Here is a 25,391-nt window from a genome sequence, read left to right as displayed (position 1 = left end):
CTCTGGATCTGGCCCATTGTATTTCTGGTTACTGACTTCTGCTTGTTCCTGAGTACGCTTCTTGGACTACTCCTTTGGATCAATGCTGATCGTGGTTGCTGCCAGTTTCATACGCCTCTCCCTGGTATACCCTGTGGACTGCTGCCTTGGTTTGCTGACTTCACTCTCTACTAACTGTTGCATCTTGTGAGCATATGGGAAGGATTCGACCAACCTCCCTCTGAGTTTTCCTTCTTTGCTGGGATTCATCTGAGGGACAGCATGATCACCATCCGCTTGTGCCAACATTTGCAGATGTGGATGTCCCCGTCTACCGGTGTGCTGTCACCACAAGTCTTGACGACTCATTGGGCATATGCCTGGTTGAGTCCAATAGGTCTGGTAAGCCTTCCTTATGTTGGTGGTGGCTTCTCCTATTATCCTCTCTTCACACTTGTCCTTCCACTGATGTCCTAAGGTGGTCATTCACTTACCTGGATTAACATTACATTTCGGTTTCCACCTGTGGACTTTATCTATTTGCCTTCCATCACATTGTGGATATTTAGTTTATATTTAGTTTATTAATCTATGTGTTTGCACGTGTGTTATTAAGATTGTTAAATGTCAATGTTTATTCATTTTTCACTGTACTATATACGATCTTATTCAATATGACCATTCTTATTTAGCGCCGCTGCACATATATTCGTTATAAACATACATACTGTGCTACATGTACTGTATATCTGAAAGCAAAAGACTATACATTATTTTTAACTTACTTGGCATGCATCAACACCTCCTTCCATGAAGCCAGCACACATCATACCAGCCATTATTTTACTACCATGGGCAAGGGGAGATTGGCATTGTGTATTGGAAAGAATCGGCACATGTGCTTCCTGCAGATATAAGGCATAATGATCGGCCCCTATAAATACAAAATAATAGTAAAATGCTAAAGAAATGTGGACTCCTCCTAATATCTTTATTATCTTTAATGACAGCATATTTGAGTTATTTACTTACCAGAGTACTGATGACCCCAACCAACCACTTCACAATGTTGTGAAGATGCAGCTGTCATGGTGTTCTTTGGTAAACATACAGGCTGTATAAACTGGGAAAACTGGGCACACACTCCATTCACATCTTGCAGTCTCACCAGTGCTGAGGGGGGAAAACATAGTAGTTAACACAAAGTAGTGTGGGGGAGGGGGGGGGGTATTTCATCCTAATATTGGCTCAAGTGCTAAATATAAGAATACATGACCATTAATGACAGATGGCTGCTTGCATGTATTCAAAATCTTATAGCAAGAACAAAAAAAAAGTAATATATTATTGCTTGCCAGTCTTTTATAGTGGCTTCATTTGTTTTCTTTTTTTGTTTCAAACATTGTTTTTCTTTATTTTCCCCTACTGGGAATGACAGCAACATATTCCCCATCATAGGGTGACAACATTCACCCTATGTACGGTATCTGTGAAGAAGCAACATGGTCAACTTAAACCATAAAGAATGTGGTTTACGTGATTGAGTGCACTTTGTGGGCTGTACATCTAGGTGCCTACATACTAGGAAACATTACAATGGGGCTGCCTATACTAATGATAAAAACATTTCTAATGTAGCTAAACACTTCAAACATATGTATGCTGGCAACATGAGCTCATTAGTCTTTAGTACTATAGAAAGGGTTAAAAGAACTTCCCGTGTAGGTCCACCGCAAAAACTCCTTGAACCGGAGGTATAGTGGATTTTCACCTTGGGGACTAGGATCCTACTGGGTTAAACTATAGATGGGATGTGGATCTTTTCCTAAGATAGAGATTGCCATTTACTGCTTCTATTTATTCTATTTTAATCTCATAGTTACATAGTTGGTAAGGTTGAATTGCCAATTAGTGGGACCGGCGATCGAAAGACAGAGCTTTTGTGTTTCTGCTAAGTAGGAACACAGGGCCAGATCCACGAAGCCCGGGCGCAACTTAACTTTTCGGATTTAAGTTACACCGCCGCAATTTTTCCAAGTTAGTGCCCGATCCACAAAGCACTTACCTGGAAATTTGCAGCAGTGTATCCTAAATCCGGCCGGCGCAGGGTGGGCCAATTCAAATGGGCGAGTCCAATTTAAATTAGGCGCGCTCCCGCGCCAGACATACTGCGCATGCTCCGTTTCCGAACTCCCGCTGTGCTTTGTGCGCCGTGACGTCATTTTTTCGAACGGCGACGCGCGTAGTGTAATTCCGTATTCCCGGTTGGCTTATGCAAACGACGTTGATTTTTACATTTCGATGCGGGAACGACGGCCATACTTTAGACAGCAATACACTTGCTGACTAAAGTTAGGGCAGCAAAAAAAAAGTGTAAATTTGCGACGGGAAACTATACTAGCGGCGACGTAGCGAACGCGAAAAACCATCGTGGATCGCCGTAACTCCTAATTTGCATACCAGACGCTGGTTTACGACGCGAACTCCCCCCAGCGGCGGCCGCGGTACTGCATCCTAAGATCCGACAGTGTAAAACAATTACACATGTCGGATCTTAGGGATATCTATGCGTAACTGATTCTATGAATCAGCCGCACAGATAGAAACAGGGATACGACGGCGTATCAGCAGATACGCCTGCGTATCCCTTTTGTGGATCTGGCCCACAGATCTCCGTCTTTCCTCAGTTAAGCCATCTCCCACAAAGTAAGAAAGCACTCCCAGGGAACACAGTTTACCCTTTTATCAGCCCTGATGTAAATCCCTTCCCTACCAGTGTCATTTATACATGGACAGTGCAATTTTTTTTAGCATTGATCACTGTATTGGTCTCACTGGTCCCCAAAAATTGTCACTTAGTGTCAGATTTGTCCACTGAAATGTCGCACTCCCACTAAAAATTGCTGACCTCCACCATTACTAGTAAAAAATAATGAATTAAATAAAAAAATAAAAAAGTCCATAAATCTATCCCATAGTTTGTAGACCCTATAACTTTTGCGCAAACCAATCAATATAGGCTTATTGGAATTTGTTTATCAAAAATAGGGATGAGCTCCGCGTTCGATTCGAACGTATGTTCGAATCGAACATCGGTCGTTCGATCGTTCGTCGAAAATCGAACAAAACGGGTCGTTCGCGCCAAATTCGAATGACACTAAACGTCCCATAATTCACTGGGGCGTTGAGCGCTGATGATTGGCCAAGCATGCTGTATGTCCCGCATGCTTGCCCAATCACAGCGCTCAAAAAACGAAGAGCCATAATTGGCCAAAGCCAGGGTGGCTTTGGCCAATTATGGCTCAGGGGGATTAGTACACGCCCCCCACTATAAAAGGCAGCCTGCACGGCTGCCTAGTGTAGTGTGTTGGCGGTTCTAGAGAAGATCAGTCAGTCAGACAGAGAGAGATAGAGAGATAGAGACACAGTGTCTTAACTAGATAGATAGATAGATAGATAGATAGATAGATAGATAGATAGATAGATAGATAGATAGATAGATAGATAGATAGAGTAGGAAGTGTAGTCAGTATAGTTAAAAGTACAGTTTGTAGAGAATATATTCACATCCTTAGGCGTTGTCAATATATTTATAAACTGTACAGCTCAGCTAGTTTATCTATCAGGCAGGAGATTGTTCTACATGCAGCGCTCTAACGTGTTGTATTGCCTGCATTAGGGATTTACTTTAAATATAATTATTCTGTGTTATTTAACGTGTGCTAGTTAATTGCACACACAGACGCATTACCTGTTACTGCACGTGTGCAATTTATTTGCACAGAAGCGCAGTCGCTGTTAATGCAACTGGGCTATTGAATTGCACAGAAACGCAGTCGCTATTACTGCGTGCGTGCTGTTTAATAGCAACTAAAGGCAGTTGGTGTCACTGCGTGCGTGCTGTTAAATCGCATTTGACCGCAGTCGCTATTACTGCGTGCGTGCTGTTTAATAGCAACTAAAGGCAGTTGGTGTCACTGCGTGCGTGCTGTTAAATCGCATTTGACCGCAGTCGCTATTACTGCGTGCGTGCTGTTTAATAGCAACTAAAGGCAGTTGGTGTCACTGCGTGCGTGCTGTTAAATCGCATTTGACCGCAGTCGCTATTACTGCGTGCGTGCTGTTTAAGAGCAACTAAAGGCAGTTGGTGTCACTGCGTGCGTGCTGTTAAATCGCATTTGACCGCAGTCGCTATTACTGCGTGCGTGCTGTTTAATAGCAACTAAAGGCAGTTGGTGTCACTGCGTGCATGCTGTTAAATCGCATTTGACCGCAGTCGCTATTACTGCGTGTGTGCTGTTTAATAGCAACTAAAGGCAGTTGGTGTCACTGCGTGCGTGCTGTTAAATCGCATTTGACCGCAGTCGCTATTACTGCGTGCGTGCTGTTTAATAGCAACTAAAGGCAGTTGGTGTCACTGCGTGCGTGCTGTTAAATCGCATTTGACCGCAGTCGCTATTACTGCGTGCGTGCTGTTTAATAGCAACTAAAGGCAGTTGGTGTCACTGCGTGCGTGCTGTTAAATCGCATTTGACCGCAGTCGCTATTACTGCGTGCGTGCTGTTTAAGAGCAACTAAAGGCAGTTGGTGTCACTGCGTGCGTGCTGTTAAATCGCATTTGACCGCAGTCGCTATTACTGCGTGCGTGCTGTTTAATAGCAACTAAAGGCAGTTGGTGTCACTGCGTGCGTGCTGTTAAATCGCATTTGACCGCAGTCGCTATTACTGCGTGCGTGCTGTTTAATAGCAACTAAAGGCAGTTGGTGTCACTGCGTGCGTGCTGTTAAATCGCATTTGACCACAGTCGCTATTACTGCGTGCGTGCTGTTTAATAGCAACTAAAGGCAGTTGGTGTCACTGCGTGCGTGCTGTTAAATCGCATTTGACCGCAGTCGCTATTACTGCGTGCGTGCTGTTTAATAGCAACTAAAGGCAGTTGGTGTCACTGCGGCTATTTTGTTACTTTACACTTGAGCCAAGTCGCTCTTACTGTGTGGTTGCTGTTTAATACCATCTGAACGCAGTTGGTGTGACAGCGACTATTTTGTTACTTTACACTTGAGCCAAGTCGCTCTTACTGTGTGGTTGCTGTTTAATACCATCTGAACGCAGTTGGTGTGACAGCGACTATTTTGTTACTTTACACTTGAGCCAAGTCGCTCTTACTGTGTGGTTGCTGTTTAATACCATCTGAACGCAGTCGGTGTGACAGCGACTATTTTGTTACTTTACACTTGAGCCAAGTCGCTCTTACTGTGTGGTTGCTGTTTAATACCATCTGAACGCAGTCGGTGTGACAGCGACTATTTTGTTACTTTACACTTGAGCCAAGTCGCTCTTACTGTGTGGTTGCTGTTTAATACCATCTGAACGCAGTTGGTGTGACAGCGACTATTTTGTTACTTTACACTTGAGCCAAGTCGCTCTTACTGTGTGGTTGCTGTTTAATACCATCTGAACGCAGTTGGTGTGACTGCGACTATTTTGTTACTTTACACTTGAGCCAAGTCGCTCTTACTGTGTGGTTGCTGTTTAATACCATCTGAACGCAGTTGGTGTGACAGCGACTATTTTGTTACTTTACACTTGAGCCAAGTCGCTCTTACTGTGTGGTTGCTGTTTAATACCATCTGAAAGCAGTTGGTGTGACAGCGACTATTTTGTTACTTTACACTTGAACCAAGTCGCTCTTACTGTGTGGTTGCTGTTTAATACCATCTGAACGCAGTTGGTGTGACAGCGACTATTTTGTTACATAACACTTGAACCAAGTCGCTCTTACTGTGTGGTTGCTGTTTAATACCATCTGAACGCAGTTGGTGTGACAGCGACTATTTTGTTACATAACACCTGAACGCATAACTATGGCTGGAAGGACAAAGAGAGGCAGAGAGTCACGAGGGCAAGCAGGCTCTGCATCTAGAGGTAACGCTGGTGATGGATGTGGTGCATCCTCTTCAGCACGTGGCCGTGGCCGCTCGTCCTTCTTTTCGGGAGCTGGCCGTGTTGAGCCTCAACATGCTGAGAAATTAGTTGAGTGGATGACCAAGCCGTCCTCATCCTCCTCATCCTCTCTCACACAGACTGATTATAGTTTGTCTGGCAAAGCAGCTGCCAAGGCGTCCTCTACCCTCTGCACAATGGGATCACACAATCCTTCCCTAGTCCCACCGTGTCCTCCTGAGGAGTCCCCCGAACTGTTTCAACACAGTGTTGGGTACATGCTAGCTGAAGATGCGCAGCGTTTTGAAGACTCCGATGACGGAACACTGATAGAGGAAGGCATTGATGTGAGCCCAGGGAGAGGGGGTGGCCGAGAGGGACAACAATCTGGGAGTGATGTTCCCCCAGCTGGAGCATACTGCCAGGTTGTCGCCAGTGATGATGAGGAGGGAGGGGATGATGAGGTCATTGACTCTACCTGGGTGCCTGGTAGGAGAGAGGAGGAGGAGGAAGAGGACGAGGCACAGGCACATCTTCAAAGAGGCAGGAAGCCCTCCAGGGGTCAGCTTAAGGGCAGTACACCAACTGCATTACGTGGCGCTGCTGTGTCTCAACGGTACAGCAAAAGTTCTTTGGTGTGGGCCTTTTTTGAAACCTGTTCATCAGATCCTACCTTTGCTGTTTGCAACATATGTCTCAAGCGTATCTCGCGTGGCCAAAACATCACCCGCTTGGGCACCACATGCTTGTCCAGACATATGTCGACCTGCCATGCAGCTCGTTGGCAGGCATACCAGAAAGACCCACACCAAAGACCAAAGCGGTCCTCCCCTTGCCCTTCTGTGACCTCAAACCCCACTAGACCCCCAGTCCTCTCTGCAGCCTGCACCGGAGGTGTAGAAATAGGTGTGTCACAACGTAGTAGTGGTAGTACATCCGGCCAATCTACTGATATTACCAGACAAATTTCCCTGCCCCAGCTGCTGCAGCGCCGAAAGAAGTACGCTCCCAGCCATCCACATGCCCAGCGGTTGAATGCTAGCTTAGCAAAATTGCTAGCACTTCAACTGCTACCTTTTCAGTTGGTAGATTCTGCCCCCTTCCGTGAGTTTGTGGAATGTGCAGTACCTCAGTGGCAAGTACCCAAACGCCACTTTTTTTCACGGAAGGCGATTCCGGCTCTCTACCGGCATGTGGAAGGCAATGTCCATACCTCGCTGGACAGGGCGGTCAGTGGTAAGGTGCATCTTACCGCTGACTCATGGTCCAGCAGGCATGGACAGGGACGTTACCTGTCTTTTACGGCCCATTGGGTGACTCTGCTGGCAGCTGGGAAGGACGCAGGTCAAGGTACAGTAGTTTTGGAGGTTGTTCCACCACCACGCCTCCAAAACACTACAACTGCTTGTGACACACCTCTCTCCTCCACCCCCTCCTCTTCTTCTTCCTCTGTGGCCTCTTCCTGTGGTGATGTTGGCTCAGAACCAGCCGTGCTCCGTAGGCGTACGACGGGCTACGCAGGAATGCAGGCCAAGAGATGCCATGCGGTCCTAGAGCTGGTGTGCTTGGGAGACAGGAGCCACACTGGGGAAGAGGTTCTTTCAGCTCTGCAGGGGCAGGCTCAGAGGTGGTTGACGCCACGCCAGCTGAAGCCTGGAATGGTGGTCAGCGATAATGGCACCAACCTCCTCTCTGCCCTGCGATGTGGAAAACTCACCCATGTGCCCTGTTTTGTGCATGTTCTCAATTTGGTGGTGCAGCGGTTCTTGGGCAGGTACCCTGGTTTACAGGATGTCCTGAGGCAGGCCAGGAAAGTCTGTGTGCATTTCCGGAGGTCATATAATGCCACTGCTCGGCTGACAGACCTCCAGAGGGAATACAACCTGCCCAAGAACCGCCTAATCTGTGACATGCCCACCAGATGGAACTCTACGTTGGCCATGCTGCAGCGGCTGCACACGCAGCAGAGGGCCATCAATGAGTACCTGTGCCAATATGGCAGCAGAACTGGCTCAGGGGAGCTTGGGTTTTTTTCACCACGCCAGTGGGCCTTGATCAGGGATGCATGCACTGTCCTGTCACCATTTGAGGAGGCCACGAGGATGGTGAGCAGTGACAGTGCATGCATCAGTGACACTGTCCCGCTTATTCACATGTTGGAGCACACCCTACGTGGAATAATGGACAGGGCCCTTGAGGCAGAACAGAGGGAGGAAGAGGAGGACTTCCTTACCTCTCAAGGCCCCCTTTATCCAGACACTGTTCCTGCTTGCCCACCTGGAACACAGGAAGAGGAGGAGGAGGATGAGGAAGAGGAGGAGGAGGAGGATTGTATCAGCAGCATGGAGGTGGAGCCTAGCACTCAGCATCAACAGCAGCAGTCTTCAAGGGATCATTTACAGTCCCAAGGAACACGTGGACTTTTACGTGGCTGGGATGAGGTGGCTGAGGATCCTGTCGTCCTCAGTGACCCAGAGGACTGTGCCCCGAATGCCTCTGCAAACCTACGCTGCATGGCCTCCCTGATCCTGCAAAGCCTGCGTAAGGATCCTCGTGTACGTGCTATCAAGGAGAGGGATCATTACTGGCTGGCAACTCTCCTTGATCCACGTTACAAGAGTAAGGTAACGGATCTTATGTTGCCATCGCAGAGGGAGCAGAAGATGAAACTACTGCGGGAGGCCTTGCAGAAGGGTCTGTGCAATGCGTTCCCAGAACCGGGGGGATTACCAAAACCTGGCCCTGGACAACGTCTTGCTGAGGCTTCGGTGAGTCAGAGAAGGAGCGGTGGAGAAGGTGGCCGTCTGACCGATGCGTTCAGACAATTTTTTAGTCCGCAGCCCCAAGGTCTGACCGGTTCCAGCAACCATCGCCAGCGTCTGGTTTACATGGTCCGGGAATACCTAGCGGCAAGATCCGACTTGGACACCTTCCCCACGAAAAATCCTCTGGCTTACTGGGTCTTGAGGATGGATCACTGGCCAGAGCTTGCACAGTACGCAATTGAGCTACTGGCTTGCCCTGCATCCAGTGTTCTTTCAGAACGCACATTCAGTGCTGCTGGAGGCTTTGTGACCGATCACAGGGTACGCCTCTCCACCGACTCTGTTGATCGACTGACCTTCATCAAAATGAATCAGGCTTGGATCAACACCGGCTACCAAGCACCTGATGCTGATGTTACTGAATAAGAATTTTGTGTTGAAATATCAGATCCCTTTGAGACTGCTGATGCTGAGTGACTGTCCTGTTGTGCTGCTGATGGAATATCCTTCTCCTCCTCACTTTTCATGCTGTTAGCTAGTAAGAAATTTTGTTTTTCTGTGCTCCGCCACCAGTGCCTAAGGCCTAATTTTTCTGCCCCTGTTTAACAGGGGCGCCTAATAACAATTTTTGATGCAATACTTTGCACGTGGCCTAAGGCCTAATTTTTGTGCCCCTGTGTAACAGGGGCGTCTAATAACAATTTTTGATGCAATACTTTGCATGTGGCCTAAGGCACAATTTTTGTGCCCCTGTGTAACAGGGGCGTCTAATAACAATTTTTGATGCAATACTTTGCACGTGGCTCCTTGTTGCGCTCCAATTACAGATATTGGGAGGGGTTGCAGTGTTATGTTGCGCCTAATAACAATTTTGGATGCAATACTTTGCACGTGGCCTAAGGCCTAAGGCCTAATTTTTCTGCCCCTGTGTAACAGGGGTGTCTAATAACAATTTTTGATGCAATACTTTGCACGTGGCTCCTTGTTGCGCTCCAATTACAGATATTGGGAGGGGTTGCAGTGTTATGTTGCGCCTAATAACAATTTTGGATGCAATACTTTGCACGTGGCCTAAGGCCTAATTTTTCTGCCCCTGTGTAACAGGGGTGTCTAATATCAATTTTTGATGCAATACTTTGCACGTGGCTCCTTGTTGCGCTCCAATTACAGATATTGGGAGGGGTTGCAGTGTTATGTTGCGCCTAATAACAATTTTGGATGCAATACTTTGCACGTGGCCTAAGGCCTAAGGCCTAATTTTTCTGCCCCTGTGTAACAGGGGTGTCTAATAACAATTTTTGATGCAATACTTTGCACGTGGCTCCTTGTTGCGCTCCAATTACAGATATTGGGAGGGGTTGCAGTGTTATGTTGCGCCTACGGACACATTTTTATGCCCCTGTGTAACAGGGGCGCCTAATAACAATTTTTGATGCAATACTTTGCATGTGGCTCCTTGTTGCGCTCCAATTACAGATATTGGGAGGGGTTGCAGTGTTATGTTGCGCCTACGGACACATTTTTATGCCCCTGTGTAACAGGGGCGCCTAATAACAATTTTTGATGCAATACTTTGCACGTGGCCTAAGGCACAATTTTTGTGCCCCTGTGTAACAGGGGCGCCTAATAACAATTTTTGATGCAATACTTTGCACGTGGCTCCTTGTTGCGCTCCAATTACAGATATTGGGAGGGGTTGCAGTGTTATGTTGCGCCTACGGACACATTTTTATGCCCCTGTGTAACAGGGGCGCCTAATAACAATTTTTGATGCAATACTTTGCACGTGGCTCCTTGTTGCGCTCCAATTACAGATATTGGGAGGGGTTGCAGTGTTATGTTGCGCCTACGGACACATTTTTATGCCCCTGTGTAACAGGGGCGCCTAATAACAATTTTTGATGCAATACTTTGCACGTGGCCTAAGGCACAATTTTTGTGCCCCTGTGTAACAGGGGCGCCTAATAACAATTTTTGATGCAATACTTTGCACGTGGCTCCTTGTTGCGCTCCAATTACAGATATTGGGAGGGGTTGCAGTGTTATGTTGCGCCTACGGACACATTTTTATGCCCCTGTGTAACAGGGGCGCCTAATAACAATTTTTGATGCAATACTTTGCACGTGGCTCCTTGTTGCGCTCCAATTACAGATATTGGGAGGGGTTGCAGTGTTATGTTGCGCCTACGGACACATTTTTATGCCCCTGTGTAACAAGGGCGCCTAATAACAATTTTTGATGCAATACTTTGCACGTGGCTCTTTGTTGCGCTACAATTACAGTATGTTTGAGGGGTGCCCTTTTTTCTACAATTTTGCTTTCCCAAAAAGATAATGCCACCCCCCCACCACCCCTAAAATAATCGAGATATTGTTCCCACACAGCACGTGCGCAACCAGTATTAAATTACTTTGTTCTTATAATAATTTAATGTTGTGCAGGGACATTTCTAAACATGTGCCACTACTAGAGACACACAGCAGGTGTGATATTTGAAGGAATTTTTCATTTTTTTTTTTTCACTTTAAACATCATTAAAATCGCTGCTCCGCAAAAACGTCCGTTTTTAAAATATTTTTTTCGATTGATACATGTTCCCTGGGGCAAGACCCGGGTTCTGAAAGACGTTTACCAACATTAAATTGAATATTGGTCTTTAAAATGATCGTTTTTGAATTTGAACGTTCGAGTCCCATAGACTTCAATGGGGTTCTAAATGTTCGCGCGAACCCGCGATCTGTTCGAACGTTCTGATGCGAACCGAACCCGGGTATGTTCGGCTCATCCCTAATCAAAAACATGCAGCAGAATAGATCTGATAACTGATAAAGAAATTCGATTAAAAAAAAAAAAAATTATGGATGAGTTTGATAGCAGAAAGTAAAAAATATTGTGGTAGATTCACAGACAAGATACGACAGCGTATCTCCAGATACGCCGTCGTATCTCTGAGTCCGGCCGGTCGTATCTATGCGCCTGATTCATAGAATCAGTTACTCATAGATTTCTATTAGATCCGACCGGCGTAAGTCTCTTACGCCGTTGGATCGTAACTGCATTTTTACGCTGACCGCTAGGGGCGTGTATGCTGATTTCCGCGTCAAAATATGTAAATCAGCAAGATACGCAAATTCACGAACATACGCCCAGCCGACGCAGTACATTTACGCCGTTTACGTTAGGCTTTTCCCGGCGTATAGTTACCCCTGCTATATGGTGGCGTAAGTGCGGCGTACCAATGTTAAGTATGGCCGTCGTTCCCGCGTTGAATTTTGAATTTTTTACGTTGTTTGCGTAATTCGTCCGTGAATGGGGCTGGACGTCATTTACGTTCACGTCGAAACCAATGACGTCCTTGCAGCGTATTAGGAGCAATGCACACTGGGAAATTCCATGGACGGCGCATGCGCCGTTCGGGAAAAACGTCAATCACGTCGGGTCACACAACATTAACATAAAACACGCCCCCCTGTCCCACATTTGAATTAGGCGGGCTTACGCCGGCCGATTTACGTTACGCCGCCGCAACTTACGGAGCAAGTGCTTTGAGAATACAGCACTTGCCCGTCTAAGTTGAGGAGGCGTAACGTAAATCGGATACGTTATGCCGCCGCAAAGATACGCGGATCTACGTGAATCTACCCCATTGTTTTTTTTTTCAAAATTTTCTTTTTTTTTGTTTATAGCACAAAAATTTTAAACTGCATAGGTGATCAAATACCACCAAAGAAAGCTCTATTTATGGGGAAAAAAGGACATAAATTTTATTTGGATACAGTGTCGCAAGACCGCGCAATTATCATTTAAAGCAATGCAGTGCAGTATCGCCAAAAAAATGGCCTGTCAAGAAGGGGGTTAATTAGTTAATTATGTGATTGTAACACACCAATTTGTTCATGGGTGGAGTTTTGTATGTATAAATGTAAGATGAGTAAGACTATCATCAAAACGCGTTCGATTATTTTTATGCCACTAATACGTAGCCAATAAAATTGCAACACGGATGCCAGAGTTCCTGGCTCTCCTTCTTAGTTTCATCTTGTCTAGAGTGTGGGAGGATACCCTGAGCCTGGGCACGTGTATGTGAATTGTATGTCTGGATGCAATAGTTCCCCACAGTGATCACTGCACCTATGCTTCCATTTTCAAATGTATATTTAACAGACCCCAAAAAATATATACTTGGAGCTAAATTCAATTCAGGTCATAGTGCATGAAGATCAACCAGCCACCTATTGTATTTATGTGAACTGAAGACGAACATCGTACTCTAAGGACTGTAGTCTGACCATTGACCGCAGACGAAGGAGAATCTTGTCTCCTGGTTCTGCTGGACCTAAGCGCAGCCTTCGACATGGTAGACCACAAACTGTTACTGATGCGACTAGCCACGGTAGCAGGAGTCGCAGAAGGTGATTTACCATGGTTTTCTTCCTTTCTTGAAAACCGATCACAAACAGTTAAACTAGGATCTTTCAAGTCGGAAAAGCGTACGTGTCATGTGGAGTCCCCCAAGGATCCCCCCTGTCGCCGGTGCTTTTCAACATCTATCTTCGCCCTCTTCTTGATATTATCAGTAGCCAAGAACTACTCTATCACTCTTATGCAGACGATACGCAAATCTATTTTCGCATCTGCGACAAAAAGGATCATCATCCCAGTTTAGAGAAATGTCTCTCTTTGATAGAAAACTGGATGACTAAGAGTTATCTGAAACTCAACAGTTCAAAAACAGAACTCCTTATGTTTCACGCCAGCCGAAAGAGTCAACTGGCAACAACCTGGACACCGCCGCCCATTCTGGGCCAAATCATCACCCCTAGCTCCAAAGTCAAAAGTCTTGGGGTCATTTTCGACACCTTCATGACAATGGATGCACAAATAGGGTCAGTAGTCAGCGGAGCGCACCATCTGTTGCGCCTACTACGCAGACTTATTCCATTTATCCCCAAAGAAGACGTAGCAGTCGTGGTGGGAACAATCGTGAATTCCAGATTGGACTATGCTAACGCCCTCTACCTCGGACTCCCAAAGTACCAAATCTCCCGTCTGCAAGTCGTTCAGAATACGGCCGCCAGACTGGTGACTGGGAAAAAAAAATGGGAATCAATCTCACCTTCGTTGAGAACCCTTCACTGGCTGCCAGTAAAAGACAGAATTGCATTCAAAGCACTCTGCCTGACACATAAGTGCATCCATGGGAAGGCTCCGCAATATCTTTGCGACAAGATAGAACCTCACAACTCGAATCGCGTTCTGCGATCCACCGACCAAAATCTGGTCAAGGTACCAAAAACCAAATACAAGTCTAAAGGAGAAAGAAGGTTTGCCTTTCAAGGTCCTAGACTATGGAACGCTTTACCAACCAGCATTCGGTTGGAGGAAAACCACCTGACTTTCAGAAGACAGATCAAGACTCTGCTCTTTTGATGGCATGAGACACGAACAACTAGCGCCCAGAAGCGATTCAGTTCGCATGTGCCGCGATTTATACATTTTTCATTCATTCATTCATTCATTGAATAAAATTGACACAATGTGGCTTGCCTTCTACTCAGTATACACTTTGAACACTTGGTATAAATGATCCAGTCTGTTCATGCAGATGTCATACATTGAAAAAATAGAGAACTCTGCGCTATGGTAATAAAAATATAAATATATTAAAGAAGCTGCTCCCCTAAAGTGGTGTGAAAACAACTTAAGCAATGTGGGGGGTGTATAATAATAAGGGGGCGCTAATAGTAGGTGATAAATAAATTCCAAATTCTAGCTTGAAACAATATATTAACTATAAGGTCAACAATATAATAGTGATTTAAAGTGCAAGTGCTTATATAATGACAACATCAAAAAATAGGTGCAAACAGGTCCGAAAAATACAGCAATGGTCACTAAATGATAAGCATTGGTAAGTCCATGCATCAAATGGTTGACTTGAGAGTAGACACCATCACCACGGAACAGATATCAAACTGGCCACACCCGGTGAAAGGTTGAGGTAAATGCCTACTTACCTGGCTCCCAGTTGATGGTGGCTTCACATGTGGACTCTCTGACCAGAAGTGCATTCTTTGATCAAAAGTGCCTGAGTTAGAAACCAGGAGTTTGCTATCATCTGCTTCTGCTTGCAGATTTTTTTTCCCCTCTTTTTCTCTGACACTTTTTAAACAGCTTTTTTTTCTTTTTCCTTTCTGCTAATTAAGGGGAGGGTTTAATTGTTCACAGGTGTGTGTTTGTTCACAGGTCTTCACAGGTGAGTATAAAGTGGCTGTACAAGCTTCCAGAGGTGGCTTCACATGTGGACTCTCTGACCAGAAGTGCATTCTTTGATCAAAAGTGCCTGAGTTAAAAACCAGGAGTTTGAAACAGGAGGTAAGACAGGAGTCTTCATTATTATTTTTTTTCAATCACTGATCCAGAACAAGCTTGCAGCTAATAAAGTTGGAACTCTTGATATATAGATTCAGCGGTGCAGCATATGCTCTCATCTTAGTCTGCTCACCCCAGGGATAGTGAGAGCAGGACGCTCTCAAACGAGTCGGCTCTCCCCAGGGATAGTGCAGCCAGGCAGGGTCCTCCCAGCTCTCGGCTGCTGCAGACACAGCACAAAAAAAACAGGACTCCCACCCCCCCCCACACCCCCTAGGCAATTGATCCAGGGTTGCACCGATCGCCGTTAAGGGGTCAGGAAGGAATTTTTTCCCCCGATCGCTGCAGATTGGCACAGCACGCCTGGGGTTTTTCGCCTTCCTCTGGACCAATTGGGGAGAGAAGACTCAACGAGTGACGGCTCACTTGGACAGTCTTCCACCCATCACCATATAAGACCCCCCCAATCAACATTACTTCCCTGCGTTTTTTTTCTGCGACCATGGGTTACCTAAAATACTCTGCAGAAACTATCCGGGAACTAAAACCATTTGCCTCTATACTCCCAGTTGTCACCAAAAAAGCTCTAAGGAATGAGCGACTGTTGAGAATCAATCGACGATCAACCGTCAAAAACTACGCGCAGGTACCCCAGCCCAAGCGCATAATATGCGCTTTGGTCAACACAAGATCGGCAGTAAAACACCGACAAGAAATCCATGATTTCATCCTTCAACACGATCTAGACTGCCTCTTCATCACAGAAAGTTGGCTGACAGCCGACTGCAACACCATTCTAGCAGAATTGGTGCCAGCAAATTATCGCATTCAAATGCAAAACAGAGTGGGGCAAAGAGGGGGGGGCCTGGCGGTGATCCACAAGACTCACCTCTCGATCACCAAACCAGTCCTTCAAAACTCGCTTCCATTCATGGAAACCCTCACTCTGCAGCTGCAAACAAATCCCCAAGATACGGTCCATATGCTACTTTGCTATAGACCACCAGGCCCAAAAACGCACCTTCTCACTTCATTGACTGAATTCATCTCCACATATACCCTAAACATCAAACACCTTTTGGTGCTTGGGGATTTCAACCTCTGGGCCAACTCCTCGCTGGACCCCGTAGCGGACGCCTGCATCGACCATCTGGAAGGATTAGGTCTGCAGCAACTAATACAAGGCCCCACTCATGCCTCAGGCAATTGGAAATTGACGTCCTGGGAAATGAGCCGCAACCATGGACCGATCACCATGCCATCAAATTCACAATCACCAAAAACGCCAGCCCAAAAAAAAACGACAAAACCGGTGACAACTCACTGGACTAGATCTCAGAAGAAGCTCCACTCGGAACTCTTCAAAACAACACTAGGGAACAAAATAAAAACAACCCAACAAAAACAAACAGCCACAGAAACACTTGACGCCATCAACAAGGCGCTACTACAGTCAGCTGACTTAGTAGCACCAAAACGCAAAACTTGCATCCGGAAAAACAACTCCAGCTGGTTTAATGACCAGCTGACGTTGCTAAAGCAAGAGCGTAGAAGAGCAGAAGCTGCGTGGAAAAGGTGCTCTTCAGATAAAAACCACACCATTTACAAGATAATAACAAAGAAATATCACAAAGAAATCTTCACGGCCAAAAAAAATCATTTCTCCAACATCATCGCAAATGCCCTTAACCGCCCCCGAGAACTCTTCAAGCTGGTCACTCAGACTATGAATCCAGCTTGTTTAGAGGCCCCCAATTCTGATTCACAAGAATTTTGCAACAAATTATCGGATTATTTCATTAATAAAATTGAAAAAATCCGTGAAAGTATTCAGCAAAATGGAACAGTCACCAACTCCCCCCCAAATCACAAACCTAATACCCACATAAATCCGTCGCAACCACCAAAATTCACTCTAAAACCCATTTCCATCGATGCCACTAAAAACATCACCGGGACTCTGCGTAATAGCACAGCACCCAATGATATCATCCCCACTAAACTGCTGAAAGAAAGTGCCGATATACTGGCACCAGCTATCACGCAGCTCATTAACCAATCATTCAAGGAGGGCATGGTGCCCACCTTGCTAAAACAAGGTACAATAAAACCAATTCTAAAAAAAACTACCCTCGACCCCAAAGACCCAAACAACCGGAGGCCCATAACAGCTCTAAATGTCTTCTCCAAGGTAATGGAGAAAATAGTTGTACAACAGCTGCAACTGCATTTAGACACCCATAAATTACTCGATCCGTTTCAATCAGGCTTCCGTCCGGGTCACGGAACAGAAACGGTGCTGCTTAAAATATGGGATGGCGCTCTAGAGGCCGCAGACGAAGGAGAATCTTGTCTCCTGATACTGCTGGACCTAAGCACGGCTTTTGACACTGTAGACCACGGACTACTACTGGCTAGGCTAGCTGAAGTAGCCGGAGTCGCTGAATGTGTTTTACCCTGGTTCTCCTCCTTCTTGGAAAACCGATCACAAATAGTGAAACTGGGGTCTTTCACTTCTGAAAAACGTACGGTGTCATGCGGAGTCCCTCAGGGATCTCCCTTATCGCCCGTATTGTTTAATATCTATCTTCGCCCTCTCTTTGAAATCATCAGTAACCAGAAGTTACTTTACCACTCCTATGCAGACGACACACAACTGTATTTCCGCATCTGCAACAAAAAGGATCATTCTCTTGGACTAGAGAAATGCCTCACTCTAATAGATAACTGGATGACAAACAGTTATCTTAAACTCAATGGTTCGAAAACAGAACTTCTCCTGTTTCACGCTAACCGGAAAAATCACCCCGCGTCAACATGGACTCCCCCACCCATTCTGGGTAAAACTATCACCCCTAGCACCAAAGTCAAAAGTCTCGGAGTCATTTTCGATACCTACATGACAATGGATGCACAAATAGGGTCAGTAGTCAGCGGATCCCACCATCTGCTGCGCCTACTACGCAGACTCACACCCTTTATCCCGAAAGAGGACATTGCAGTCGTGGTGGGAACAATCATCAATTCCAGACTCGACTACGCAAATGCCCTCTATCTAGGACTCCCCAAATACCAAATCACTCGTCTGCAAGTCGTTCAAAATACGGCCGCTCGACTAGTGACTGGGAAAAAACCATGGGAATCAATCTCACCTTCACTGAGATCCCTTCATTGGTTGCCAGTAAAAGACAGAATCACTTTCAAGGCACTCTGCCTAATACATAAGTGTATTCAAGGCAACGCCCCCCAATATCAATGCGAAAAAATAAAAGCCCATAACCCCAATCGCATTCTGCGATCCACCAATCAAAGCCTCCTCCAGATACCCAAGGCCAGATACAAGTCCAAAGGAGATCGAAGATTTGCAGTCCAGGGACCTCGCCTGTGGAATGCACTACCAACCACCATCCGACTGGAGTCGGACCACTTGGTCTTCAGGAGAAAGATTAAAACCCATCTCTTCTGAGGTCAAGGGGTTCCTTACCCATGAAATGGATACAGCGCCCAGAGGCGATTCAGTTCGCATGTGTTGCGCTTTACAAGTCTCACTCTCTCTCTCTCACCATGACCCTTCGTATGAAAAAAGGATCAGGTGGGGCTTTAGTACAGTTGGTGGCCTAAGGTCTGTACTGGTACCTGGATGGGACTGGCCAGGAATGGACTGCAACAGAGTACTTATACATACAGTGGGGATGGAAAGTTTGGGCACCCCAGGTAAAATGTGGTTAATGTGCATAACGAAGCCAAGGAAAGATGGAAAAATCTCCAAAAGGCATCAAATTACAGATTAGACATTCTTATAATATGTCAAAGAAGTTAGATTTTATTTCCATCATTTACACTTTTTAAAATTACAGAAAACAAAAAAATGGCGTCTGCAAAAGTTTGGGCACCCTGCAGAGTTAATATCTTGTACGGCCCCCTTTGGCAAGTATCACAGCTTGTAAACGCTTTTTGTAGCTAGCCAAGAGTATTTCCATTCTTGTTTAAGGTATCTTTGCCCATTCTTCCTCACAAAAGTCTTCCAGTTCTTTGAGATTTCTGGGCTGTCTGTCACGCACTGCTCTTTTAAGGTCTATCCATAGATTTTCAATTATGTTGAGGTCAGGAGATTGTGAAGGCCATGGCAAAACCTTCAGTTGATGCCTCTTGATGTAATCCCCTGTGGATTTTTAGGTGTGTTTAGGATCATTATCCATTTGTAGAAGCCATCCTCCCTTTAACTTCAGCTTTTTCACAGATGGCATCAAGTTACCATCCAAAATTTGCTGAAATTGTATTGAATCCATTTTTCCTTCTACTCATGAAATGTTCCCTGTGCCACTGGCTGAAATACAACCCCAAAGCATGATTAATCCACCCCCATGCTTAACAGTTGCACAGAGGTTCTTTTCATTAAATTCTGTGCCCTTTCTTCTCCAAACGTACCTTTGCTCATTCCGGCCAAAAAGTTCTATTTTAACCTCATCGGTCCATAGAACTTGTTTCCAAAATGCATCAGGCTTGTCAATGTCTATATGTTCATTTGCAAAGTTCAAACACTGATTTTTGTGGTGAGGACGTAGAAGAGGTTTTCTTCTGATGACTCTTCCATGAAGACCATATTTGTACAAGTATCTCTTTATAGTGGAATAGTGTACCACAACTCCAGTGTCTGCCAGATCTTTCTGGAGGGATCGTGCAGTAAAACGTGGGTTTCAAATTACTTTTCTCACAATCCTGCGAGCTGTTCTGTCTGATATTTTTCTTGGTCTTCCAGATCTTGCTTTAACTTCCACTGTTCCTGATGACTGCCATTTCTTAATTACATTACGAACAGAGGATATTGACATCTGAAAACGCTTTGCTATCTTCTTATAGCCTTCTCCAGCTTTGTGAGCGTCAACTATTTTCAGTTTCAGTTTTCTAGACAACTGCTTAGAAGAACCCATGGTGCTGATTGTTGGGGCAAGGTCAGATGAGTCTGGGCATTTAAAACCTTTGAGATTGACATCACCTGGTCTTCCCAGACGATGATTGAAAACAATCCATGACACTGGCAGGTCTCAGCTTTGCAAAGGGGGCAGTGCATGCTATAAATTCTGAAGGGTGCCCAAACTTTTGCAGATGCCATTTTTTTGTTTTCTGTAATCTTGAAAGTGTAAATGATGGAAATAAAATCTAACTTTTTTGACATATTATAAGAATGTCTAATCTGTAATTTGATGCCTTTTGGAGATTCTTTCCATCTTTCCTTGGCTTCGTTATGCACATTAATACAAATTTTTACCTGGGGTGCCCAAACTTTCGATCCCCACTGTAGTTGCCATCATCCCAAATGGCTTTCAGCTATCCTAAAGGGACAATACATGAGAATCAGGAGGAATTGCAATAACCTTACAGATTATGAGATCCAATCCTCAGTTCTCACAACAAAATTTATAGAAAAGGGTTACTCAGCCCAAGTCTTGCAACAATGTCAGACACCGGTATCCCATATGAATCGGGAAGACCTATTGGTAACAAAAGCCAAAGTACCATTCAAAGTAGACATGGCTTTGTTGACAGGCTTTAACCGCCAGTACAAGTAAATGGAACAAATATTTAAAAAACATTGGCAAATTTTGTTAAAAGATAAAGACCTACAATTAATATTACCTGCAAAACCACAATTTATCTACAAAAGGGCACCTGGACTGTGAAACAGGATTGCACCCAATATCCCTGAACCTCCAAAAGCTTTGTCCACTTTTCTTGACAGAGAGGGTTTCTAATATTGTACTCGTTGTAAAGCCTGCAAAACGTCTAAAAGAACTAAAAGGAAAATTACCAATTTCCAATCAGTAGTAACTAAACATAATTTCAAAATCAAGTCGCTAATCACATGCGATTCAAAATACGTCACATACGTGTTGGAGTGCCCTTGCCCTAAGCAGTATGTAGGGCGCACTACACGTAAGTTACGTACAAGAATTAATGAGCATATCGCAAATATTGTCAAAGGGTTTTCGAAACATAGCGTATCCAATCATTTTAGGTTATTTCACAATCAAGATCCCACATTCCTTACATTTTATGGGATCGACATGGTTAAAAAGTATTGAAGAGGAACCAACCTCAAAAAATGGATACACTCCAGCCGGCAGGCCTCAACATAGATGTTGATCTAAACTGCTTTTTAACCAATGAGTAAGTTCTTAATGTTGAGGTACATTAATCAATTTTTACTGATTTATAGAGAATTCATTTAGGGATTGGTACTAATTTTATTTTTTATATCGGCACTTTTTTATATTAGCACCTTTTTATATTAAAATGAATTTTTAATAATTGTTTTATTAACTATTTTAAATAATTTATGTACCAGCAGATGTGTTGTGAATAGCAAGACTCACTTAGCCAGATTCAGGTAGACGTGCCTAACTGTAAGCAGGCGTAGCGTATCTCATATACGCTACGCCACCGTAAGTTAGAGAGGCAAGTACAGTATTCACAAACAATGGCGCTGTTACGGTTGCATAGTGTAAATGTGCCGGCCTAAGCGCGCCTAATTCAAATGTGGAAGAGGTGGGCGTGTTTTATGTAAATTAAGCATGACCCCACGTAAATGACGTTTTGAAAGAACGGCGCATGCGCCGTCCGTGGACGTAACCCAGTGCGCATGCTCCAAATTACGCCGCAAAGACTCATTGGTTTCGACGTGAACGTAATTTACGGCCAGCCCCATTCACGGATGACTTACGCAAACGACGTAAAACGTGAAAAATTAGACACGGTTCCAACATCCATACTTAACATTGGCTGCGCCATCTTTTTGGTGGTTTATCTTTACGCCTGAAAACGCCTTACGTAAACGGCATATCTTTACTGCAACGGGCAAGCGTACGTTCGTGAATAGGCGTATCTCGCTGATTTACGTATTCTAGGCGTAAATCAGCGTACACGCCCCTAGCGGCCAGTGCAAATAGACAGATAAGATACGACGGCGCCGGCGATGGTATCTTAGCAATATTTAAGCGTATCTCAATTTGAGAATACGCTTAAATATACGATGGCGCAGATTCGGAGTTACGACGGCGTATCTACTGATACGCCGTCGTATCTCTACCTGAATCTGGCTAACTGTGTCTTATAAAATGTAGTACCCAATTCGTCCACAAGATGGCTCTGCCGATTTATTTACTTTTAATTACTATATCTTATAAGACTGCAGTACCCAAATTCGTCCACAAGAATGCCGGTTTTTTACACTTTTATTTTGTGTTGTTCATGCAACCAATCACATCTCACCCAGGGTTATAAATACGACACCCATCATGTGACCAGAAAGCTTCCTGACGACATCAATAGATGAAACGTACGTGGAGGCATTCCTGGTCGTGTTCAGCCACTTCCAGATTTGGCACAGAGGGGCGGTGGAACGCACGCTACACCTACCCACGAGAGTAAGACACAGTGCAGCTGGTGCTCCACGTCACATCTAGCTGTAACACGCTTGATTTCTTAGTGCCAAGGTCTCGGCACTTGCACAAGTAAGTGGCCATTTGGCTTTTGTTTTTAATCTGTTTTACAATAAATCTCAGAACTTCACTATGGCCCTCTTTTCTTCATTTTATTCATGGTAATTTCATGGTAAACTGTTGGAGTCCATTCTTGGCCAGTCCCATCCAGGTACCAGTATAGACCTTAGGCCACCAACTGTACTAAAGCTCCACCTGATCCTTTTTTCATACGAAGGGTCATGGTGGTCTGGTAAGTAGGCACTTACCTCTACCTTTCACCGGGTGTCGCCAGTTTGATATCTGTTCCGTGGTGATGGTGTCTACTCTCAAGTCAACCATTTGACACATGGACTTACCAATGCTTATCATTTAGTGACCATTGCTGCATTTTTTGGACCTGTTTGCACCTATTTTTTGATGTTGTCATTATATAAGCTCTTGCACTTTAAATCACTATTATATTGTCGACCTTATAGTTAATATATTGTTTCAAGCTATTAATGCCCCCTTATTATTATACACCCCCCACAGATGTCATACATTACCTATATCATTTTGGAAAGTCACATCAGAATATAGTTCATGAAGAATGTATTTCTTCACAGAAAATTTTACTGTACGATGGTCTGTAGTGTTAAATAAACTCTGCCCTAGCACCACAGTCATTGTCTTCACGCTTGGCCTGAAAAGAAAAAAAACAGTGCATGCGTAAGATGATAATGCCTGACAGAAGAACAAAAGGCCTGACAGAAGAAAATTGAGAAGATCTAAAGCTGGCAATAGATGGATATAATTTTGAAGAAAAATTATTGGGAAAAGAAGGTTCTAAGAAAGTTTGTTTGTTTTTCTAATCATTGGTGGGTCAAATCAACATTCGTTTTCGACCGTATGATGAGAAAATTTGAAGAAGCAGGTTGAACAAATGAATTTATAACTGTATATGTGGCTTTTATTCAGTAAAGTCCATTAATTCAAAAATCTAATTTTAAAAAGAGATCTTTTGAATGACAAACTAATGTTCTGAATTTTCCTAAGACAGTTCTTAAAGTGTAAGTAAACCCCCTATTGTTTTTAGGCAAGGAAGCTGCCATCTTTGCCTCTGTTTAATCTACAATTGCTATGATGCTGAACATGTGATCAGTTATAACACCAGCAATTGGATTGTTTGACAATTTGGTTGAGAGCACAACCAATGAGAATGTTAAATTTCTGGCACGTGCCGCAAATGACACTGTTTTATGGATGGGTTTACTTCTGCTTTAAGAATTTTCTTTCGAAATTCTATCCATCTATAGCCAGCTTTAGTTGCCTATGAGTGCCACAGTAGAACAGGCACTCACAGAACTTTAAGGCCAGGTTCAGGATTCTCCACATCATGTGCATCAGGGATTGTGGGTCTCTGCACACTTTTCTTGCCCTTTTAAAAGATTCACCATTTTCAGGAATTTGTTTGAAAGACATTGATGCCATTATGACTAAAAAAAATCCTGCCACAGACAAGGCATGATGTTGTTCATTATTTCTAAGACTATAAAGGTACACATTTGGTAATTTTAAATTTTGTTGTTCAGAAGAGTGGTGGATAAAATAGGTGAAGTAAATAGAGGCAATCTAGAAGAATCGTTTTAAAACACCTTCACACTGGAGGATCCATATATTGGAATCAGTTTAACTGTTGTTTACAACTTTATCTATAAATGAAAACCAGAAATGAAAATCCCTACTGTCTTCAAAGTGGTACAGTACTTTTACTTAGACTTTTTAAAACACAAATTTGATAAAAGCCATGTGTGTAAAATAGTCCTTACTTATCATCTAAACAATGAGCAGCTGTTACAACCCAGCAGGAGGAGATCAGGGATCCACCACATAACTGTTGTCCCATATAAATGGCTGCCATATATGGATGAGAAGCAGGTAGTGCCACCAATCCTCCTACAATACGTGCGGTCATAGAAGGGCTTTTTAAGAACCTCTTTCCACAGTCTACAGGAATTGCCCGATTGACATCTTTATTAACTGCTGTACTGGTAGGAAGAACAGTGGTTTTAACAGGATGACTAGATGCTTTTGTCGGTAATGGAGGTTTTTTGGTTTGTGTTTGAGGTTTGCTTGTTGTTGGTTGTGGTGGACTTGATGGTTTTGTTGGACTGGCTGAAAAAAATAAAACACATTTACTATTATTCAAAGGTGGTGAATTATGTCCAGTTATCAACCAACCACTTACAGATAATGTATTCCTGTTCCAGAAAAATGGCAATAAACCCATGAAAGATTGATTACATAACTTAAGCTTAACTAATCTTAGTCATTATCAGAGAGCATGACAGTATAATAGTGACTAGTAGACTTAAAAACAATATTACAAAACCTCATAAAAATGTCTATAAAGCACTCCACACACAATTACACAAAAGAAAACTTAAAGCAGCATTGTCTCTAACTTCTCTTTAACTTACGAGCCAACCTGGGACTACATTACTTATCCAAATATCAAGATAGCGAAGAAGTATTAGGTTATAACTTAAAAAAAAAAAAAACTCTGTTTTGGTTGATCTAAGTATCTGTAAAGCTGTTTGTATGAGGAAATTGCAGTTCTGATTATAAATTAATGAAAGGGCTGCTATTTGTAAGCATCATTAACCCAAAGACACTATTGATACTAACTTGTTGTCAACAGAAAGCATTGCTCCTGCAATAGGAGTCTGTAAATGTTGCTGCAGTTCTTTCCACTAGGTCACTAGCTCCTATGTCAATGTAAGACACAGTAGTGACATAGTGCTTCTTCCCACTGTTCCCTAAGTACATGGGTGGGGTTGCAGGCATTTGGCACTTACAAAAGAGCTAGCC

General features: G+C 44.1%; 1 protein-coding gene and 1 long non-coding RNA gene across 2 annotated transcripts in view; one reads left to right on the top strand and one right to left on the bottom strand.

The window, feature by feature from the left end:
- F12 (coagulation factor XII) overlaps nt 1-25,391 on the bottom strand; it is an 83,364-nt gene that overhangs the window by 7,708 nt on the left and 50,265 nt on the right. Inside the window, exons 10-13 of the mRNA XM_040344449.1 lie at nt 24,350-24,695; nt 23,087-23,223; nt 1,012-1,152; nt 765-913 (exon numbers count right to left, since the gene is read on the bottom strand). Coding sequence (XP_040200383.1) covers nt 765-913; nt 1,012-1,152; nt 23,087-23,223; nt 24,350-24,695 — 773 coding nt within the window. The remainder of the gene's footprint in view (nt 1-764; nt 914-1,011; nt 1,153-23,086; nt 23,224-24,349; nt 24,696-25,391) is intronic.
- LOC120932214 overlaps nt 1-25,391 on the top strand; it is a 37,497-nt gene that overhangs the window by 2,710 nt on the left and 9,396 nt on the right. The gene's annotated exons all lie outside the window — the stretch shown is intronic.

The sequence above is a fragment of the Rana temporaria genome, chromosome 3 (genome assembly GCF_905171775.1).
Source record: "Rana temporaria chromosome 3, aRanTem1.1, whole genome shotgun sequence".
In the NCBI taxonomy this organism is placed as follows: domain Eukaryota; kingdom Metazoa; phylum Chordata; class Amphibia; order Anura; family Ranidae; genus Rana; species Rana temporaria.
This window is presented reverse-complemented; position numbering and strand designations above follow the sequence as displayed.